Source organism: Cajanus cajan, chromosome 5 (assembly GCF_000230855.2).
Source record: "Cajanus cajan strain Asha chromosome 5, NIPB_CcT2T_4, whole genome shotgun sequence".
Classification (NCBI taxonomy): domain Eukaryota; kingdom Viridiplantae; phylum Streptophyta; class Magnoliopsida; order Fabales; family Fabaceae; genus Cajanus; species Cajanus cajan.
The window spans coordinates 62,097,643-62,115,277 of record NC_138521.1 but is presented as its reverse complement, the minus strand read 5'-3'; the positions used below and the strand labels follow the sequence as shown (position 1 = coordinate 62,115,277).

General features: G+C 33.5%; 1 protein-coding gene across 1 annotated transcript; it reads right to left on the bottom strand.

Moving 5' to 3' along the window:
* Nucleotides 1-1,317: 1,317 nt before the first annotated feature.
* LOC109812096 (FAD/NAD(P)-binding oxidoreductase) lies at nt 1,318-6,903 on the bottom strand. The gene is made up of 13 exons (XM_020375965.2): nt 6,660-6,903; nt 6,526-6,568; nt 6,363-6,438; nt 5,472-5,531; nt 5,314-5,364; nt 4,400-4,454; nt 4,228-4,298; nt 3,957-4,008; nt 3,462-3,539; nt 3,103-3,192; nt 2,903-3,016; nt 1,777-1,845; nt 1,318-1,694 (listed from the first exon to the last, which is right to left on the bottom strand). Exons 1-13 carry the CDS (start codon nt 6,804-6,806, stop codon nt 1,638-1,640), a joined length of 963 nt encoding a protein of 320 aa, XP_020231554.1. The 5' UTR covers nt 6,807-6,903; the 3' UTR covers nt 1,318-1,637.
* Between the last annotated feature and the right edge of the window lie 10,732 nt (nt 6,904-17,635).

The following is a 17,635-nucleotide window of genomic DNA, read 5'->3' as shown; positions in this document are numbered from 1 at the left end:
ATATACTATTAAAAAAAATAATCTCTCCTCTTATTTTAAATATGAATGTTATTATATATATTCACCTTCTAATCAGCGGGGAATTTTTTTCCTCCACCGACTAACTTAAAAAATATATTTTCTATATTTTTTACTTTCAATCTTTTGTTAGTTTCTTTCCAAAACCATATATGTGGAAGTCGATGCATGAGCATCAATGATCGGGGAATGACAAAAGCAACCCCATTGAACGAATTTTCTTTTAACACTGCTTTTCAATTTTTTAATTTTGATTAATCATATTATTTAATTAGTTTAAGAAAGCAGGATGAAAAGAAAGCAAATGTGGAAATGGAATGTAGTTGAGGAGAGGTCAAAGCTCTGTGGTTCAGAAAGAAGTGTAGATATATGGAGCAGAGCAGATATGGGTGTGACTTTGTTCTTTGAAGCCGCGAAATAACGAAACAAAATGGGATACAAAACACCACCCTGGCTTGCCTTAAATTTTTTTTTGAACTGATGGTAACTGGAGTTGATTCGGTCTACCACTGATTGAATGCCGATCTTCGAAATCAGATCCTGCAGATTGCACTTAAATTTTGATCTTTGGGATCACACCCTGCAGTTTGCTTTTAAACTTAAATTGGTTTAGGAGTTTGTCGATACAAGATGTTTGCATATAACTTAAAATAATATTATATATATATATATATATATATATATTAAAAAATATTTTTTAGTAAAAAATCTCTCGTTAATTGCTTATTATCTAAACAGACTTTAAGACTTAAAAAAAAATAAAAAACAGCTGTTGAAATATATACATATACTCCAATTCTTTTTATAAGATTGATGTTTAATCTCGACAATCGAAGCTTTTAAGAAAGAAGTGAAGTAAAAAGAATAAATAAATAAAATTTTAAGTTTTTGAATTAAGATAATTAAAAAATCACAAAAATAAATAAATAAATAACTGCTATAAAGACATTTATCTATGATAACATTTATATAATTCAAAATAAAAGGCTAAATATGTCGTTTTTTTTTTGTGAAAGCTAAATATGTCATTTATTTCTTGAAAATGTCTTAATTGCACTAATGTAGACAATGTTGAGACTTTGTTAGGCATAATTTCTCCTGTCCCCCGTTAAATTGTCCATTTGTTCAAAAAATACGGTATAACCCTATTTCAGAACGTATTCAAACATTTCATTTGTAGAACTTTTTCTGAGAATAACACTACAAATAACTATTTCTTTTTATTTTCAGTTTTTCTTTTCAAAAACCTTGCATAATAATTATAATACTATAAAATTTATGAAAAACTTTAAAAAGAAATGCACTAAACCTTTCAGGATGCTATAATTTACTCTTTAGGAAAATGTTAGAAAATAGGGTGGGAGAAGTAAATTTACCCCCACGAGATGCCCTTTATTGACATCCATGCTAGACAACCGCATGATTAAATATCAAAAAAAATTTGAAAATACAAGACCACACAATCAATCATTCTCTTTGTTCTGTAATTCTAGATTTATTTCATGTTCTAACTTTCAACTGCAGTCAACTGTTATTCTTCGAAAAACCATTTCAGTACACGAACTCTGCAGCGACAAGTGCTTGGCATGCTAGCTTCAGATGCAAGAAACATAAGTTTCTCAGAATTTGTAAACCATTTGTTCAGTGTATCCAGCCTCTTTTAGGATGCCAGAAAGCTGCAGCAAATCAACAGTAAAGTGCATCATTACGGGGACCCAGGAAATAAAACCAGACACACCACACAAATTAATTTCATACCTCTCCTTGTGTCCAGTCCTTGGCCTTTTCTCCAGATATTTGTTTTACCATCCCAGGGGGTCCACACACCTGAAATGCAGGTGATAATAAAGGTTAGGAATTAACTACAGAACTTTTGTAATAAACCTTACCAGCAAAACTGAAACATTAACATAGGTTCAATTTGGATAAAGATCTCTCTATACACGAAGAAAATCAAAAAGTAAAATGAATTTAGTTTTGTTTTTCCATAAGTTAAAATCAACTTATGCACTTACCTATTATAGAAATTCATAACTTTCTTAAAAGATGAGTTGCATAAGTTTATTTTAACTTACGAAAAAAGTTCATTTTACCTTTTTATTTTCTTCTCTAATAAATATTTATGGAAAAGTTTATTCAAATAGATCATAAAATAATATGAAAGGCAGAAAGTTTTGGCATAAACCTTTCGATACAGATCAAGATTATTTGCACTACTAGCCTTCAGAAGTTTGAGTGTCCATTTGTTTTAAAAATGAATAGAATTGATTTTGAACTGTTGAATGTAATTGGTATTTGTGGCCAAATTAATACCAGCCACAAATTTTGCATTGGAATGCATGCACAATATGGGAAATCAATTACTAGTGTAAAACAAACATGCCCTTAGTATAATAATGGTGTAGTGCAATACTTTGACATGGAAAGAGCTCTAAATATATCAAGTTTCGACTACAAAGCATCTACTAAATTCTTATTTCAACAGCCCAAGGGCCAAGTAGCACCAGGACCTAACAGGGACTATTTGATCCTGGGTTAAAATCCTTGACCCACTTTAGTTTACCCTCCTCCTGACTTCAGGACATGAACCTTCTACCACCACCCACCAAAAAAAGGATTCTGAATGTAACATTTCCCCAGGGGAGCCATTCAATTCATATGTACAAGCACAAACCATGTTCTGGAAATGCCTTACTAATCTATATGGGTGATTTCAGCCATCTGACAACATGGATAATTATTGTTCTCAAAAGAGAAAAAAAACAGAAAGAAAAACATCTTTCAATTTCCCCAAAGGTTCAAATTACTTAAATACACCAATAGGACAATATTATAAGAGTTGTATTAATGCTATGTAGGTTTTACATGAAAAAGAAAAACTCACAAGTATAAGAGTATCATCACTAGGACCGGGTAAGCCTTTCACAACCATATCCTTTGATATGTAACCTGCACCACCTCTCCAATTTTTTGTTGGATTATCAACAGTGTAGAATATCTGCAAATTTGATCAAAAAAATGCTTTCAATTGATTTGTTTGTAATATTGGTTAATAATATTATCTTTGCCAAACAAGATTTTTACCTTTAAATTTGGGTGGCTTGTTGCTAGAACGTCAAGCTTTTGTTTAAGTAGTATGTCATCCGGGGAGACATTAGCATAAAGTAATGATATCTGCACATGTAAAAGACCACTATAAGCTGTGATATTCTTATGTTTGTCAGAAATAAATTAGTTTAAAAAAATTCAAAATACTCGATATGCACAATAAACAAAATGACAGTACACAACCAGTAATATGAATTAAGCTTCCCAAACAGTTTTAATAAATTAAAACAAGAACTGTTCATACCTTACTATGTTTTATAACATAATTAAGAGAAGGGTAGAGAAAGGCAAACTACATATGGAGGGAATGCAAAGCAGAGAAGTTTACCACCTACCTGAGTTTTGTCATCAGGATTCTTCAATATAGCTTCAATTATCTGAAGCATAGGAGTAATTCCTGTGCCTCCAGCAATCTGAGTGATTCAATAAAAAGAGGAGCTCAAGCAAGTGTACCATAGAAAGAAAAATGAGATATTATTACAAACCTAATGCATTTATACCATTATATTTACATTAAATACAGTGATTAAAGAAAGTGAGAGGCAAAAAAATAGTAAATTTTTTGGGAGGTCTGTGTAGGCATCCAAACAAACATTTGAGGAAAAGGAGTGACTAAATCTTCCTTTTCCTTGTTCAAAGGCAAAGTGACTCTACTGGTTACAAAATAGGCTTAAGTTATATATGTTGGAAGGGGAATTATCTTCTCTTTTAGGAGCTGCATTCAGTGTTCATCTTAAGAATATATGTTGATGGAGTAATGGATAAATAAAATGATGATACTGAATACCATATCCAGCATTGTCAATGGCTACGACTGTGAATAAGCTTACCATGCCAATATGTTTCTTCATATTAGGAGTATATCTGAGCTTTTCAATGGGCCTGTAAAAAACAATAAGTTTCTTATAGAAAGTTTAAATTTGGAAAGTTTTGGTTTGATCTTAAATTTGATAAGCATCCAAGCCCTTGTAGCTGTTAAGGTGAGAGAACCAAGGCTCTTAAATACTCCATCAAATTAAACATCCCAAACTACTCAATGTGGGGCTTAGGAACTCCATAATACCCAAGTCCCTATCAAAATTGTAATTGTAAATGACATACCCCTTCACTTCAACAACATCGCCCGGTTTTAAGCTTGCAAAATGCTGGCTCATTTTCCCTTCAGGATACACCTGCAACAATTTGAAAAGTGGATCACCTAAGTGCCTCTTTAAAATGGTATGCCATAAAATCTACAACGTGAGAAAAGTAATGCTCCATAATGGTGACACACCTTGATTAGCAAATCAAAATATCCCTTTGATTCTGGATCTGAAATAGGAGTATACCTGAAGATTCAGACATGAGCACCTTTTTAAATTGAAATCCATGAAATATGAACATATAGCAAGGAATTGTTGGCATCTCAAAAGTGATCTTGACAATAACTATAAAATTTTAGGGTCTTATTCTCTTATATGACCTTCCCAGAACCACACCTTTTCTCCCTCCACCAAATGTAAATAATAATAGTACTAATGGGTTTTTTTGAAGCTAGAGATAGTAGATATGTGCAACCTTACTGCCACATGCAGAGACAAAAGGTTAATGGAACCATAACTTAACATGATGATCATACATTATTCAAAGACAAAAAGTGTTCAAACTTCCAATGAAGAGCTCCTATGAGGTCAGAAATGCTACTCATTTCAAAGGGAACCAAAAAACAATATACACGAAGGAAGGAATATAAAGATAAAGAAATAGAGAGAAGGAAAATGTAATCAAGAAACAGAACATATAATTGTCTATTAAGGTGGAAAATAAAGTAGATGGTGCCCTACAATCTCAAGTTCATTTAATTTAATTATAACTAAACAAATTTTTGAGGTCAACAAAATAAGTGGAAAAGAATGCACACCATAGAAAAGATTTTCATAGACATTCATCACCAACAATCTACGGGTAAGATGGAAGTCAACAAGAATTCTGAAAAGCTGTACTAATTAATCATACTAAGCCCATAAGTGGCAGAAAGAAAAAGAAGTATAGTGAAAAAGCAAATTAAACCTACAATTTAAGCAACTGATATTTAATATAGAACTATCGAGAAGGTTTTATTTAGACTGAAGAGTGAACACTGCCAGAAGGTTACATACATGATCAGGAGCCATAATTAAGAAAGATTTGGATATACTGAAAACTTACGGGCGTATGACAAATTTTGATTTTCCTTCAGCATCTTGTCCCAATGGAGCCCTGCAGTTATACAGATGCTTTGAGTCCACATTGTAGTGAAACAAAAAAATATATATTATACTTGTACCAATAGCAAAACCATATGAATTATTGACAATATATCATACCTTGTAAGGATGCAAGAAGCAATATCCAAACCCAACTTATGAGTGGGATCAAATGAAAACCTGGCATCAATCACAGAGGAAGAGACATAGTTATACAAATACAAGATAAAGCTGTTAATGCATTTCCATGAATAAAATTAAAATAGTAATGAGAATTTTAGTACGTTTTGCTATTTGATCATGAATGAATGTGCAACAATGGTGAACACATATCTTCTATGATTTGGCTTGCATTTGTGTAAACAGCAGAATTAAGCACTTTTCACCAAGAGCCTTATCGCATGAAAACTTAAAGCCTATTTTGACAAGCTTCATCGTGAAACTTACTAAAATAAGCTAAAAGGAGCTTAAAAGAAAGGTCGCAAACCACTTTCATAAACTTAACCAAACACTTGCTTAAATGTTTGTGTGATAGGATAAGCTCAACTAAACTCTATAGAATCTCTAAATTTGCAGCTTACACTTCAGTTGCAGTGCGTATTATGAAAAGCATTTCAGTTCTCTTGAGTAGCATTTTTTTACAAATTAATTGCTTGACCAGCATTTTTTACAAATAAATGATGAAACAAGGCTTCACTATTGATAGATGGAATATAAACCCCATTCATATCATTTAACTATTAATCAGATAATTTAAACTTTAACACGAAACTTAAGAATAGCTCAATTGCTTCTCTCACGGAAACTCATGCCCAAAATTGTCCTAGAAAGCAAGAAGAACATTAATTTTAAGCATGGTGAGATGAGGAATATAAAGATTGGGCGTCGCTATAGCTCTGATAATATGCACCGACAGAAGAAAACAAAAGAAAAAGAGCATGACGCGAAAGGCACAAATTATTCAATTCAGTATGATATGGTGAGGTATTCTAAACGCAAGATCCGGCGTACCTGAATAACTGGGTATTGTGGCTAACCCTGGCAGTGTCCTGCAACTTAAACTCGACCCATTTATCCGGAACGAGCGCTGAAAAGGGAAAGAACCGAATCTTCTACGTTACGCAATGGAAATGTAACGAAATCAGAAACCAAAAGGCGAACCATGCATACTCACCGATATTCTTACTTTGCTCTTGCTCCGTTTGTTGAGAATGAACCTGCGAACAGTGACCGTGAGAAATTGATTTTAAAAAATTGTGTTAATAAAATGGAAATGATAAGTGAAAGAAGATGTGCGTGAAGGGTTACGAGGTCGGGAGAGGAATGGCAGTAGAGGAAGGAGACCCCGGCGGAGATGGCGGCGATGGCGGTGAAGGGAAGGCGGAGATTAGTGTGGGATTGGGCAGCGAATGGGATCGGAGTGGCCCTCGCAAACCTCCTCAAGAAAGAAGCCATTTGTTGAATAAGGCAGAACTCGGAAGCAGGGTTCAACCCCAACTCTCACATAACATTCCACGCCTCCTCTAGATGCTTTCTCCACTTCCTTCATAAACCCTTTTTCTAAGACAAAAATAACATAATCCTTCTCATTACTTTTTTTTGTTACTTCTTTGACTTTTTCTAGTATAATAAATTAAAAAAATTAGTTCAACACACAGAATTTAAAAAATCTATAATTACAATTTTAATAATAACAACTGTCCTCTTTTATTTTTCATTCTTTATTAGATTTTTTTAGTTATTTCCTAGATTATCTACTAGTTTACCGTTTAATTAAATTTTAAATGAATCATTACATTCTCTCTCTTTTATTTTATTTTTATTTGAAAAATATTAAAGAGACACTCTCTTTCCCCTAATAAATAATTGTATTTTACCTCATAAAAAATAATAAGCTAAACTTATAACTTGTTAAATTAGGGTCATGGTTTTTGTTTTTTTTTTTTTTAAATCAAACTTAATATTTTATATAAATGGTTCGTGTCGAACACAATTATTTCTATAAAGTGTTTTAATTTAGTTTTGTTTCTTCTTAAAACAGTTTCAATTAAAATCGTGCATATTCGATTAAATCAAACCAAATCGTTTTTTTTTTAAACAATTTAGTTTGAATCTAACTATTTTTCATAAAATAGTTCAATTAAATCGAAATAGAGAAATTACGTAAGTAAATTTTTTCTCTTTTAATAAAACTTTTCTCGTGAGTCATATGTAGATAATTGAACTCTTCTTGGTATACTTTAAGGAATTGAAATATTTATAGAATATGCTGACCATTTATATTACATTGAGAATTGGCCTCTTCTTTCACATTTTAATTATTGGATATATTTGAAATTCACTTTAGATTTTAATCATATTTTTTTATTAATATTGATCCATGTTGGAGAGTCTTAGAGACTTATAATTTATTTAACATAATATAAGAACTTGCTTACTTATTCGGCATTCCTCGCTTATTCTTTTCAGCCTCGGTCTTATATTAGACAAATTAATCATAAATCCTAAGGATCGAAAATACTGGATCAATGGATCATAGCGTTCTGTTGTACAAGATCCTCTCAAGGAGGCGAGTACAGAGCATACTTGCTTCAAGCATAATACTGAGACCATAATGCTATCATAGATTCAAGGGCTTTCGAAAGAGAGAAAGAGAAAAGATTTAGAAATCCATGAGTATAGAAATACACAAGGGTTTTATTGCAAACTCAACTTGGTTACAAACTGAGAGATTGCCTCCTTATATAGACTCAGAGGAGATCTCATGTGACTTACAAACAACAAACATTTTACACCTGGGCCAATTCTGATTGGCTAACTAAAAGCTAAATACAGGATAGGACCCTCGGGGGGTGTGACTCATACAAACCGACGAACTAATCTGACTAAGACGATAAGAACGAATAAGCAGAAGGACCCACATGGGTCTGATTCATACAAACTATCATAATTATTACATAACAGGCGGAGGTGGCAGACATTTGTACGAAAAGTAGATTCCTATCCTCTCTTAATGATGGGTTCGTGACTAGGAGAGAGATTCGGATCTGACGCATCTGAATCGGAACAGTTGTTTATCATCAATTCAGCATAGTAAAGATCTTCGTCATTTTCTCCTAGATCATTAGCTATCTGGAACTGTTCATCAGGCACGTAGTACTCAGTTCTGCTCATGAAAGTGTTGATACCCTGATGGCTTGTCTGTGAAGGGATTAGGCGACTATGTGATGAGCTGGCTTCATCTTGGCTCCTTTTTTGGATCTTCACTTCTTTGAGATGGTTGATCAATTGTGTCCTGTAACTTTGATCTGGAGGATATGTCTCAAAGGTTCCCCAGAAATAAGCTTCATTCTTAGACCACAGTTGTCCTGTTGGTTTTTGAAAATAAGGGCGATTGATGATGGCTATGGAGGTCAATGACACATTGTTTTTTAGTCTTTCCCATTTGATTTCTTTGAAAATCAAGAACCTTTTTTAACTCACTTCTCCACCATGGGAGAGGCGAAAACCATTCTAATAAAGTCCAGAATAAAAAATCTGCCTTATCTAGATTTATCAGAATATTATAAGTTGATTGTGTCTTTAGGGCAATTGCAATTGGATTTTGGACAGTTTTACACCATATGGCCCAAAGAGTTGGTTCACACAAATTCCAACCAATTTCACAGAATAATTCAAAAATTCTAGGATGTTCTTCTGTAGGATCAAACATGGAGGGAGGAACTATTTTAAACTTTAAAGTCTCATGAAGATAATAAAAATAATGAGCTTTAGCAAATTGGATAATTTCTTCAGGACCTTTTGGTTCAAAACCAGGAGGATATAGCTTTCTTGTTTTTGTAGTATCAGGAAGTGGTTTTACCATGAAAATTAGTGGAAAGCTGTAGGTGGATGATATGATTAGGACTGGGTTCTGAGGTTTCGAAAGGAAATCAGGAATGAGGTTGTGCTTTCCTCTAATATGTTTAATAGTGAAATCATACCTGGAAAACTAATCTTTCAATCTTAGGATCTGAGGTTCAGGTGGTAGTTTGTTCTTGAAGTCTAGGATTTTGGGAAATGAAGAATTATCCATCTGGACTTCAAAATGGTGTCCTCGCAAATGGAAATCAAACTTCTTGATTCCATTTTTTACAGCTAATGCTTCCTTGTATGTGGTATGATAATGCTTTTCTGCTTCTTTGAATTGTCCACTAGCATGTCCACAATAAAATTTCTTTCCTTGTACTTCTTCAATGAAGACGGCACCCCAGTAATGATCACTTGCATCTGTTTGGAGAATTCTTTTTCCTTCTCCTGGGATTTTTAATGCAGGAGGATCCTGTGCGATCTTTTTTATTTCTTGGATAGCCTGGGTTTGTTCTGGTCCCCATGGAGGGGGATCTTTCTTCAGCATTTTTGAGAGAGGACTGGTATATCTAGCAACCTTGGGAATAAAATCCCGAATGTAGTTTATGATTCCAAGGAATTGTTGAATCTGTTTGACAGTTAGATTTTCTTCAGGAAAATTGAGTAACTCTTCAGCAATATGGGGTTGAGGTTGGTAAGTCCCCTGAGAGAACTTCATCCCCAAGAAGTCAATTTCCTGTTGGGCTAACTGTATCTTCTTCTCTGAGAACATGATTCCATATAGATTTGCTCTTTCTAGGAATTGGTTCAAAAGCTTTTTGTAGCTCTCCATATCTTTGGAAAATAAGAGAATATCATCTACGTAGATGATAACATTGTCTAGGAGAGGTTCGAGTATTTTTGTTATTGCTTTTTGAAACAGCGAAGGTGCTACCTTCAAGCCGAAAGGTAGGACAGTCCATTGATACTGTACATTGGGTATGCAAAAAGTTGTCTTGTGTCTTTCGCTGGGTTCAACTCCTAACTGCCAGAATCCCGATTTGAGATCAAATTTAGAGAAGATTTTGGACTCCTTTATAGAAAGCTTGACACGCCCAATTTGATGTTGTATGTTCAATGAGATCTTGTCTGAGCAGTTCTTGACATTCTTGTTTGGCTAGCTTAAGATCAGATGGAGACATGCCTGGATGGGATGCTTTTGTGGGATTTATATCCTCATTTAGCTTGAATGGAAATTGTATAAAGAAATCAGGATTCTTCCAAAGTGGATTTGGATGAGTGAAATCTTTATGATTATCAAAACATAAAGACTTTAACTGTATTTTGACTTCTTCTAATTCTGGCGGAGCTTCAAAAAGAGAATATAGCTTGTTGGTTGGCACGAAAAGCTTAAATTCTCCTTTGAATCTGAGTCCAGTTGGATGAATGAATAGCCTGTGTGCATGACTGAAGATATCCATTCCAATTAGAATATCTTTGTTGGGCAACTGAGTCCCAACGACTTTGGACCAAATTATGCATTCTTTGAAGAATCGGATACCTACTGGTGCTCGTGAAATGAGTTTTGTTTTGAAAGTATTTCCGTCAACTGCTATGAAGTAGGCATCTTCCTTTCTCCAGAAATGAGGTGGCAAGATTTATGGGTTCATCATAGTCTTCTACGCTCCTGTGTCAAGAAAACCTACGACTTTGATAGGCTTCTCATACTTAGATGGTAGGATCTCAATCTCCACATTGGGGTGTGAAGGAATAATAGTTGTCATACTATTGAATTGATCAATAGTGAAGATTGGAACTGGTTCTTCCTCTTGGCTATAGTCATCTGAATCACTACTAGAATCTTCTGAAAAAGAATCTTGTAATGCAAATGCAGTATCTTCATCTGCAGAGCTTTGTTCTGAGTAGAGGGATTCTACTTCATCCCTGTCATTTAGATGTAGAGATGTAATCATCTTTGTGGCCTTTTGAGCTTTGTTTGGATAGGACTTAGCAAAATGTCCTTTTTTGCCACAGATGTAACATCTTTGACCTGGGGTTTTTCCACGAGTTTCTTTCTTCTTAAAAAACCTATAAGGTTTTTTATGCTTCTTCTTCTTGAAGTGAGATTTGAATTTCTTGCCGTTGAATGTTTTCTTTGAACAGTGACATCTATCTTTGTCTTTGCATTTAATCTCCAAGAAGGGTTTTCTACAAGCTTTGGCATACTTCCCTTTATCTTTCAGCATGTTTGAGAAGTATTCATGTTGTCGGCAAAGCTTATCTACAGCTTTTTGGGTCATCTGGTGGATTCGACCCATTATTAGGGCTGTAAAGTCTTTATTCATGGCAGCAGCCATTCTGGCTAACTCTGGCTGGATTTCTATAAAAAGTGAGCTTACATAGGTGTTTTTCAAGATCGGATCATTAAGACCATTAAGAAGATAGAATCTTTTAAGCATCCTTAAATAATGCTTATCAAGATCCTTCATTTTAAGTGAGCAACACTTCATTTTGAAGAACTCTTGTATGATTTTTCTGTCTGTAAGAGCTCCATCTCCTATGAATTCTTCATGGAGTGCACCTAGAACTACAGCTGTGTTTCCTAGTTCATGGAATGTGTTTTGACCAACTGGTCCCAAGTTGGCATACCATTCTTTTAGGATTCCAGTCATCCTGCATCCAAATTCTTCAATGATCTTGTAGGACTCAGTATCTCCTTTCATGAATCTAGTGTCTAGCCAAGCTCCAAATTCAATCAGTCGAGATCTCCACTAGCTTGGGTCAACATCATCAAGGGTGAACCAAGGTCCTCTAGTTGGTTTGGTGACCCCATTTCTAGAACTCTGTCTGGGACTCTCGTCAGGTGATTCATAAATAGGATATGGTCTAGTAGATGATGCCATTAGAACAGAGAGATCTGCTAAATGTGTTTCTGATGAAGCTGTAGGAGGGAATCTTCATCAGATAAATCTGTGAGAAGATCATCCCCTGTTTTAGAGCTTTCAGAAGATTCTGAAATGGCTAATTGTTTATTCTTTTCGATCATCAACTGAGAGTAAGGATCTTGAGAGTCTTGGAAATAATGGCCCTTTTCCTGTGTCATGTCTTTTTGGAGATGACGTTGGGGTAGAATGAGAAGACTTGGAGTCGTCTTCTATTGATTTGGAAATTTTCCTCGAACTGGATTCTGTCTTTCGCCATTGCCAATTTGCAGAGGTAGTGGGTATATTGTAATGTGGTCTTTCAGGCTTAGACCACGAGACAGATGGTGTCTTAAATAGAGAATGAGACACTGGTGCAGGAGGGTGCAAGAATGCGTAAGGATCTACAGAAACTAGCTGAGGCTGCAAAGCCTTCTTCTTTTGTTCTATCTGTTTTTCCAGTTGGAAGAGTTGAGCTTTTAGGCTCCTGATTTCTCGATCTTTTTCGTTTATTGCTGCACCAAAAGGAGTGTTCCTCATTTCATTCTCTAGTCTGGAGATGTCAGCAGTTAACTTTTTGTAGTATGTTTTCATCTTGGATGAGAGATAATCCAACTTGTCTTCTGACTTTTGCATACTGCTTGACATTTTTGTAACTTTGTCATCAATCCTTTTAAGCAGGGAGTTCTGTGCTTGAGCATTTTCTGTTTGTCAATTGAGAACTTCTTCTGCTTGACTCAGTACTTTTGGTTTTCCGTCAGTACCAATCTCTGAAGGAATGATGGTGGGTTTGGTAGAGTACCTCGTATTGGGATTTATTTTTCTTTCCAAAGGAGGAAACTCTATATCTTTGTTTGCTTCAGAAAACATGAAGCATGGTGTTGGTTTAGGTGTTGGTGGGGAAAACCTTTTCACCTCATCTGAACACCTTGGCGAAATCATGTTGAAAGATGATCTGCTCTGTTGATTGGGCCGTCTGTTGAAAGAAGGCCTGTTTTGTTTAGGTCGAGGTGGTGACTTACAGGGTGTATCCCATCGTTCATCATCACTATCACTATCTGATTCACTGTCTTCTTCTTCACTAGTGTCTCTTGAGTGCATCCAGCAATCGCACTCTGAATCACACATTTCTAGGTTGACATCCCAGATAAAGTGGTCGTTGATGCGGTTAGTATAGATTTCCCTTCCATCTGTGTGTACTGCATAGATGGGAATTCTTCTTTCTTTGACAAAGGGTTCCAACATCATGGTTTGGAAAATTGGGCTTGAGGGTTTCTCAGGTTGTTGAAAGATTGTTCTGACCGTTCCATCAGTGGATCTTTTGAAAGTTGCCTGGTCAGTCTGTATAGATTTTCCATGGTGCTTGTGGAGATTCTCATAGTTTTTCACCCATTGTAATGGAATGAGCTCCTTCAATTGTTCTCTAGAAATATTTCTAGGAACTTGTACGATCGAAGGGCTTTCTTCTGCCTGGTTTGCAAGAACAAACAAGGCACTATCATTGCTGCTGGGTAAGGTCAGGTTGACTGCATGAGTCTATAGCCTATATATGATTTGATAGTGGAGAGTAGCACAAACAGCATCAGAGGTCTGGGCAGCTCCGGTTATCTGGACTTGGACTTTCAGTCTTTATGGTACAGTGGGGTCTCTTAAACTAACATTGTAATTGGGGAACAATGTTAGGACGACACTTCCAGCATGAAGTGTAGTCAGGACAATACCTATCACGACATTCTCATAGTGAAGATAGCTGGTGTCTAACAAGGAGATCCTTGAAGAGACAGAAAGTCCTCTTCTCCCGTGAAGGGTGAGCATCAGCCTGATGGCCCCATAGTGAAGATGGGTGTAGCCATCAGTTCTCCAGTGTCGGATGAGTTCTCTAGGAATCTCAATAGTAACGTATTGTTCTTCAGAGGTGGCCATTAAAGAACATTGTTCCATCTTAGAAGATTGGACGTATTCCTTTTCATGTGGACGAGTGGTTCTGACCAACTGCCTAATAGATCTAAGAGTAGATCTTTGGCGTTTGAAGATATTATATGGACTTAAGAGGGGGGCGGTGCTCTCAGAAATCTGAGCATCCTCAAGGATATAAGAAAATTCAACCAGATTTTCAATCTTTAGGGCTAAGGTTCTAGAGACATGGTTGGGTAAAGATAAGGAGGTATTTAGAAAGGCGGGTTGAGTTTCTGAGACAGGATTTTCGATGGTAGTAAAGTCTCTCTTCTACTCACTCTTTCCTCTATGATAATATTATGCCCTCAGTTGAGAAATAAGGTTAAGCTCTGATACCAACATGTTCGAGAGCCTTAGAGACTTATAACTTATTTGACATATAAGGTAGATAAATAATTTTACTAATCAAAGTATTAACATATAAGGTAGATAAATAAATAAATATATATTTAAATAAAAAATTATAAAGACAATAACTTAAGTGAGAAGAAAAACTATAGGAAACAAACCTTAATATTTATGCTCCGTTATTAAAAAAAAAATAAAAATAAAAAAGAGGATTTAAACTCAACTTGAATTCTTAGTTTTTTTTAGTGTTACTCGTTTTGTGACTCGCAAAAAATCTCCTTTTAACTTGAATAATTATTTTTAACGGTTAACCAATTGTAATTACTCATAAATAATTTTATACGATATATATTACTCATTTCTTCCAATAACATACTCCCTATGTATTTATATATATATATATATATATATATATATATATATATAATACTATATTTTTATACTAAAATATAAATAAATTTCAAATTTAATATTCTTAATTCAAAAATATTCTTATAATAATAAATGAAAGCACTTTTATCATTAATGTAGTTAAGAATATTTTAGATAATGTATATATATTTTTTGTAAAGCTGTGAACATTAAATATATTAATGTACTTTTTTTAATATGTGAGAAATTAATTGTTTTTGTTTATAAATAAGTTAAGAGGGATGACTTAATTTAAGTTACTTAATTTTAAAAATCAAGCAAAACTGCATTGAAATTTGAAATTGGTCTAAGCATGGGGTTCAACTCCAGGACCAGCGGTGTGAGATTGATGAGTTTGGTTCATAATTATTGCCTTGTCTATTATTGTATAAACATAGTTTTATAAGCTGATTTGCTGGGATATAATGACCCATTGGACAGTATTTGGGCCATGATCACTTGGATATCTTTTCACCCTTGACTATCTTTGTACACGTTCCTTTCGTAAAGGAGAGTGGTAGATCCTTCATCCTTGTTCCTAGAAGCTTCTAATACAATTCTGATTATTCATAACAATAATCAAGTGTACAAGCTCAAATCAGTTGGCACGGCAAATCTTATGTGAGTTAATTTCTCTTTGACACCCCAAAGTGAAATCACATGCCAATAGATAGATGTTGATCTTTGATAGAAAAAATGAAGCTAAAGGGACTTCGTGTAGTACAATCTGATTAATTTCCCAACATCAACTTTGTTTGAAGCATTTTAACAATAAAATTAAAAATAACTATGTAACCTGGATAAATTATCTCCTCCTCAAACTATTCAACTCTACTTATATTTTAAAATTTGAATTTTCTTCCTAAAAATATTATTATTCTAAAACTAAAAGAATCAATGAATGTTTGTCACATGGTAAAATGTTAAAAATGTGACTAGATAAGACTATATAAGTTGTTGGAGTCTTGAATATCATGAGATATCTTGCTCTCTATTTGATGTTGACATCTAACTATTTGGTTTCTTCACGAGTGGACATCCACCACTTGATTTTCACACAAGTGGAGGTCAAATTCAAAAGTTAGGCATTCAAGAGATGCTCTAAATAGATCATTCAAGCTAAATAACCTTTTTTTAGTTACACCTTTCACCAAATGCTAAATTACACCCTAAAAATAGAAATTACGAGAAAATAAATTCCTACACTATTTATCAAAAAATACAAGGTCAAAATTAAGAAAATATTTTTAAAGAAGAGGAAATAAGTTACTAAAAGTGACTTAAAATTCAATAAGAAATTGAGCCTTCTTCCTTCAAGTCAAACTTATTCCTTTTAAATTTTTTAGAACTTGACCTCTTAGTATAATATCATCATAATTAAATATACGATATCAACTATTAATTTTACTTTAATAATTATAAAAAAAATGGAATGTTTAGTTATAATTATTATAGAATTTAATATTTTAGTTTGAGCATTTCATTTCGATTCTTACTTGATTTTTTTTAATTAATGATCATATAAGATCTATAATATGCAATATAACAGTCAATATTAATTTAGTGAATTTAATTTAAATTCTTTCATTTCTTACTTAATATTATTTATAGATTAAATTAAATTAAAATGTGAAAGAAGATGTTGAATCTTAAATTTTAAATTAAAATAAATGTCTTAAATTAAGATATTATATATGGGATGAGATTTGTTGACATAAGATGTAAATTTAAAAATTTATACTAAATTTTATATTTTTAATAATTTTTTATATAATATAAGTTTAATCTATTCAAATATTAAATTATATGATATTATATTTATGATCATATATATCAAATTTTAGTGATATAGACTTTTTAGATATATTATATAATAAATATTTATATAATCATAAATATAATATCACTTAATTTAATAATTAATGGTATAATAACTAATTTACTCCAAATAAAAAGTTAAAAGTAAGTGAATGAAATTAGCTAATATTTGATGAGTTTACTAATATGCATATATTTTTTAGTTGAGCGTTAACAATTTATAATTGTAATAATTTTCTTAAATTCAATCACGTGAAACTTAATATATGTCAACAAATTTCATACGTGTGAATATATATATAGATAGAATCCTTTGACATTAATACTATGCTTGAATGTGAGGAAAAAAAAAGTGAAAAGATATAGAGGAAATAAGTAAAAAGAGAAAAGAAGTATGAAAAACCTCTCGTGTGAGAGGGAACCAAAAAAGGTGTGGGATGCACAAATATATTCACTACTCCCTTTTCACTCGCACCAAACAAGTTCATATCCCATGTTCCTCACACTTCTACACAATAACCTCATCCCCCTCGCTCCTCTTTCGCCTCCATGCAATTACCAAGTCCAGGTACCGAAACCAACTGTAAGTTGGTAAAAAGGTTCCAACTTTTTGGACCCTCATTCGTTTAGACATATATACCTTTGAAACACCTATTTATATAACTAAAATATTTTAATCAAATAACTAGACATCGTTGAATAAATTTTAATTAAATATGAATATTTTAATCTAACTATTAAATTATAATTTTGAAAAATATATATTTAATAAAAAAAATATTAAATGGTATAATAATTAATAAGATTTATATAGATGTTTAAATATTTCTCTCTCAATATATAGTAAGCTAATGAGTAGCAATGGGGTGCTGGGACAACCATTGAACATAAGACAAATAATTCTTCCCTTTTAGTTGAAAACAACCAAATTCATAGGCTAGTGCACACGGAACAAACACTGGAAGGATTGGCTTGGCACATGAACTTGATACGCCTCAGATT

Bases quoted from the DNA above. Each gene is read 5' to 3' on its own strand.
- LOC109812096 (XM_020375965.2), bottom strand. From the start codon at position 6,806: ATGGCTTCTTTCTTGAGGAGGTTTGCGAGGGCCACTCCGATCCCATTC. The intron at 6,439-6,525 runs GTGAGTATGCAT...TTCCCTTTTCAG, and splicing joins AGAGCAAAGTAAGAATATCG to CGCTCGTTCCGGATAAATGG. The intron at 3,540-3,956 runs GTAAGCTTATTC...TGAATCACTCAG, and splicing joins TGAAGAAACATATTGGCATG to ATTGCTGGAGGCACAGGAAT.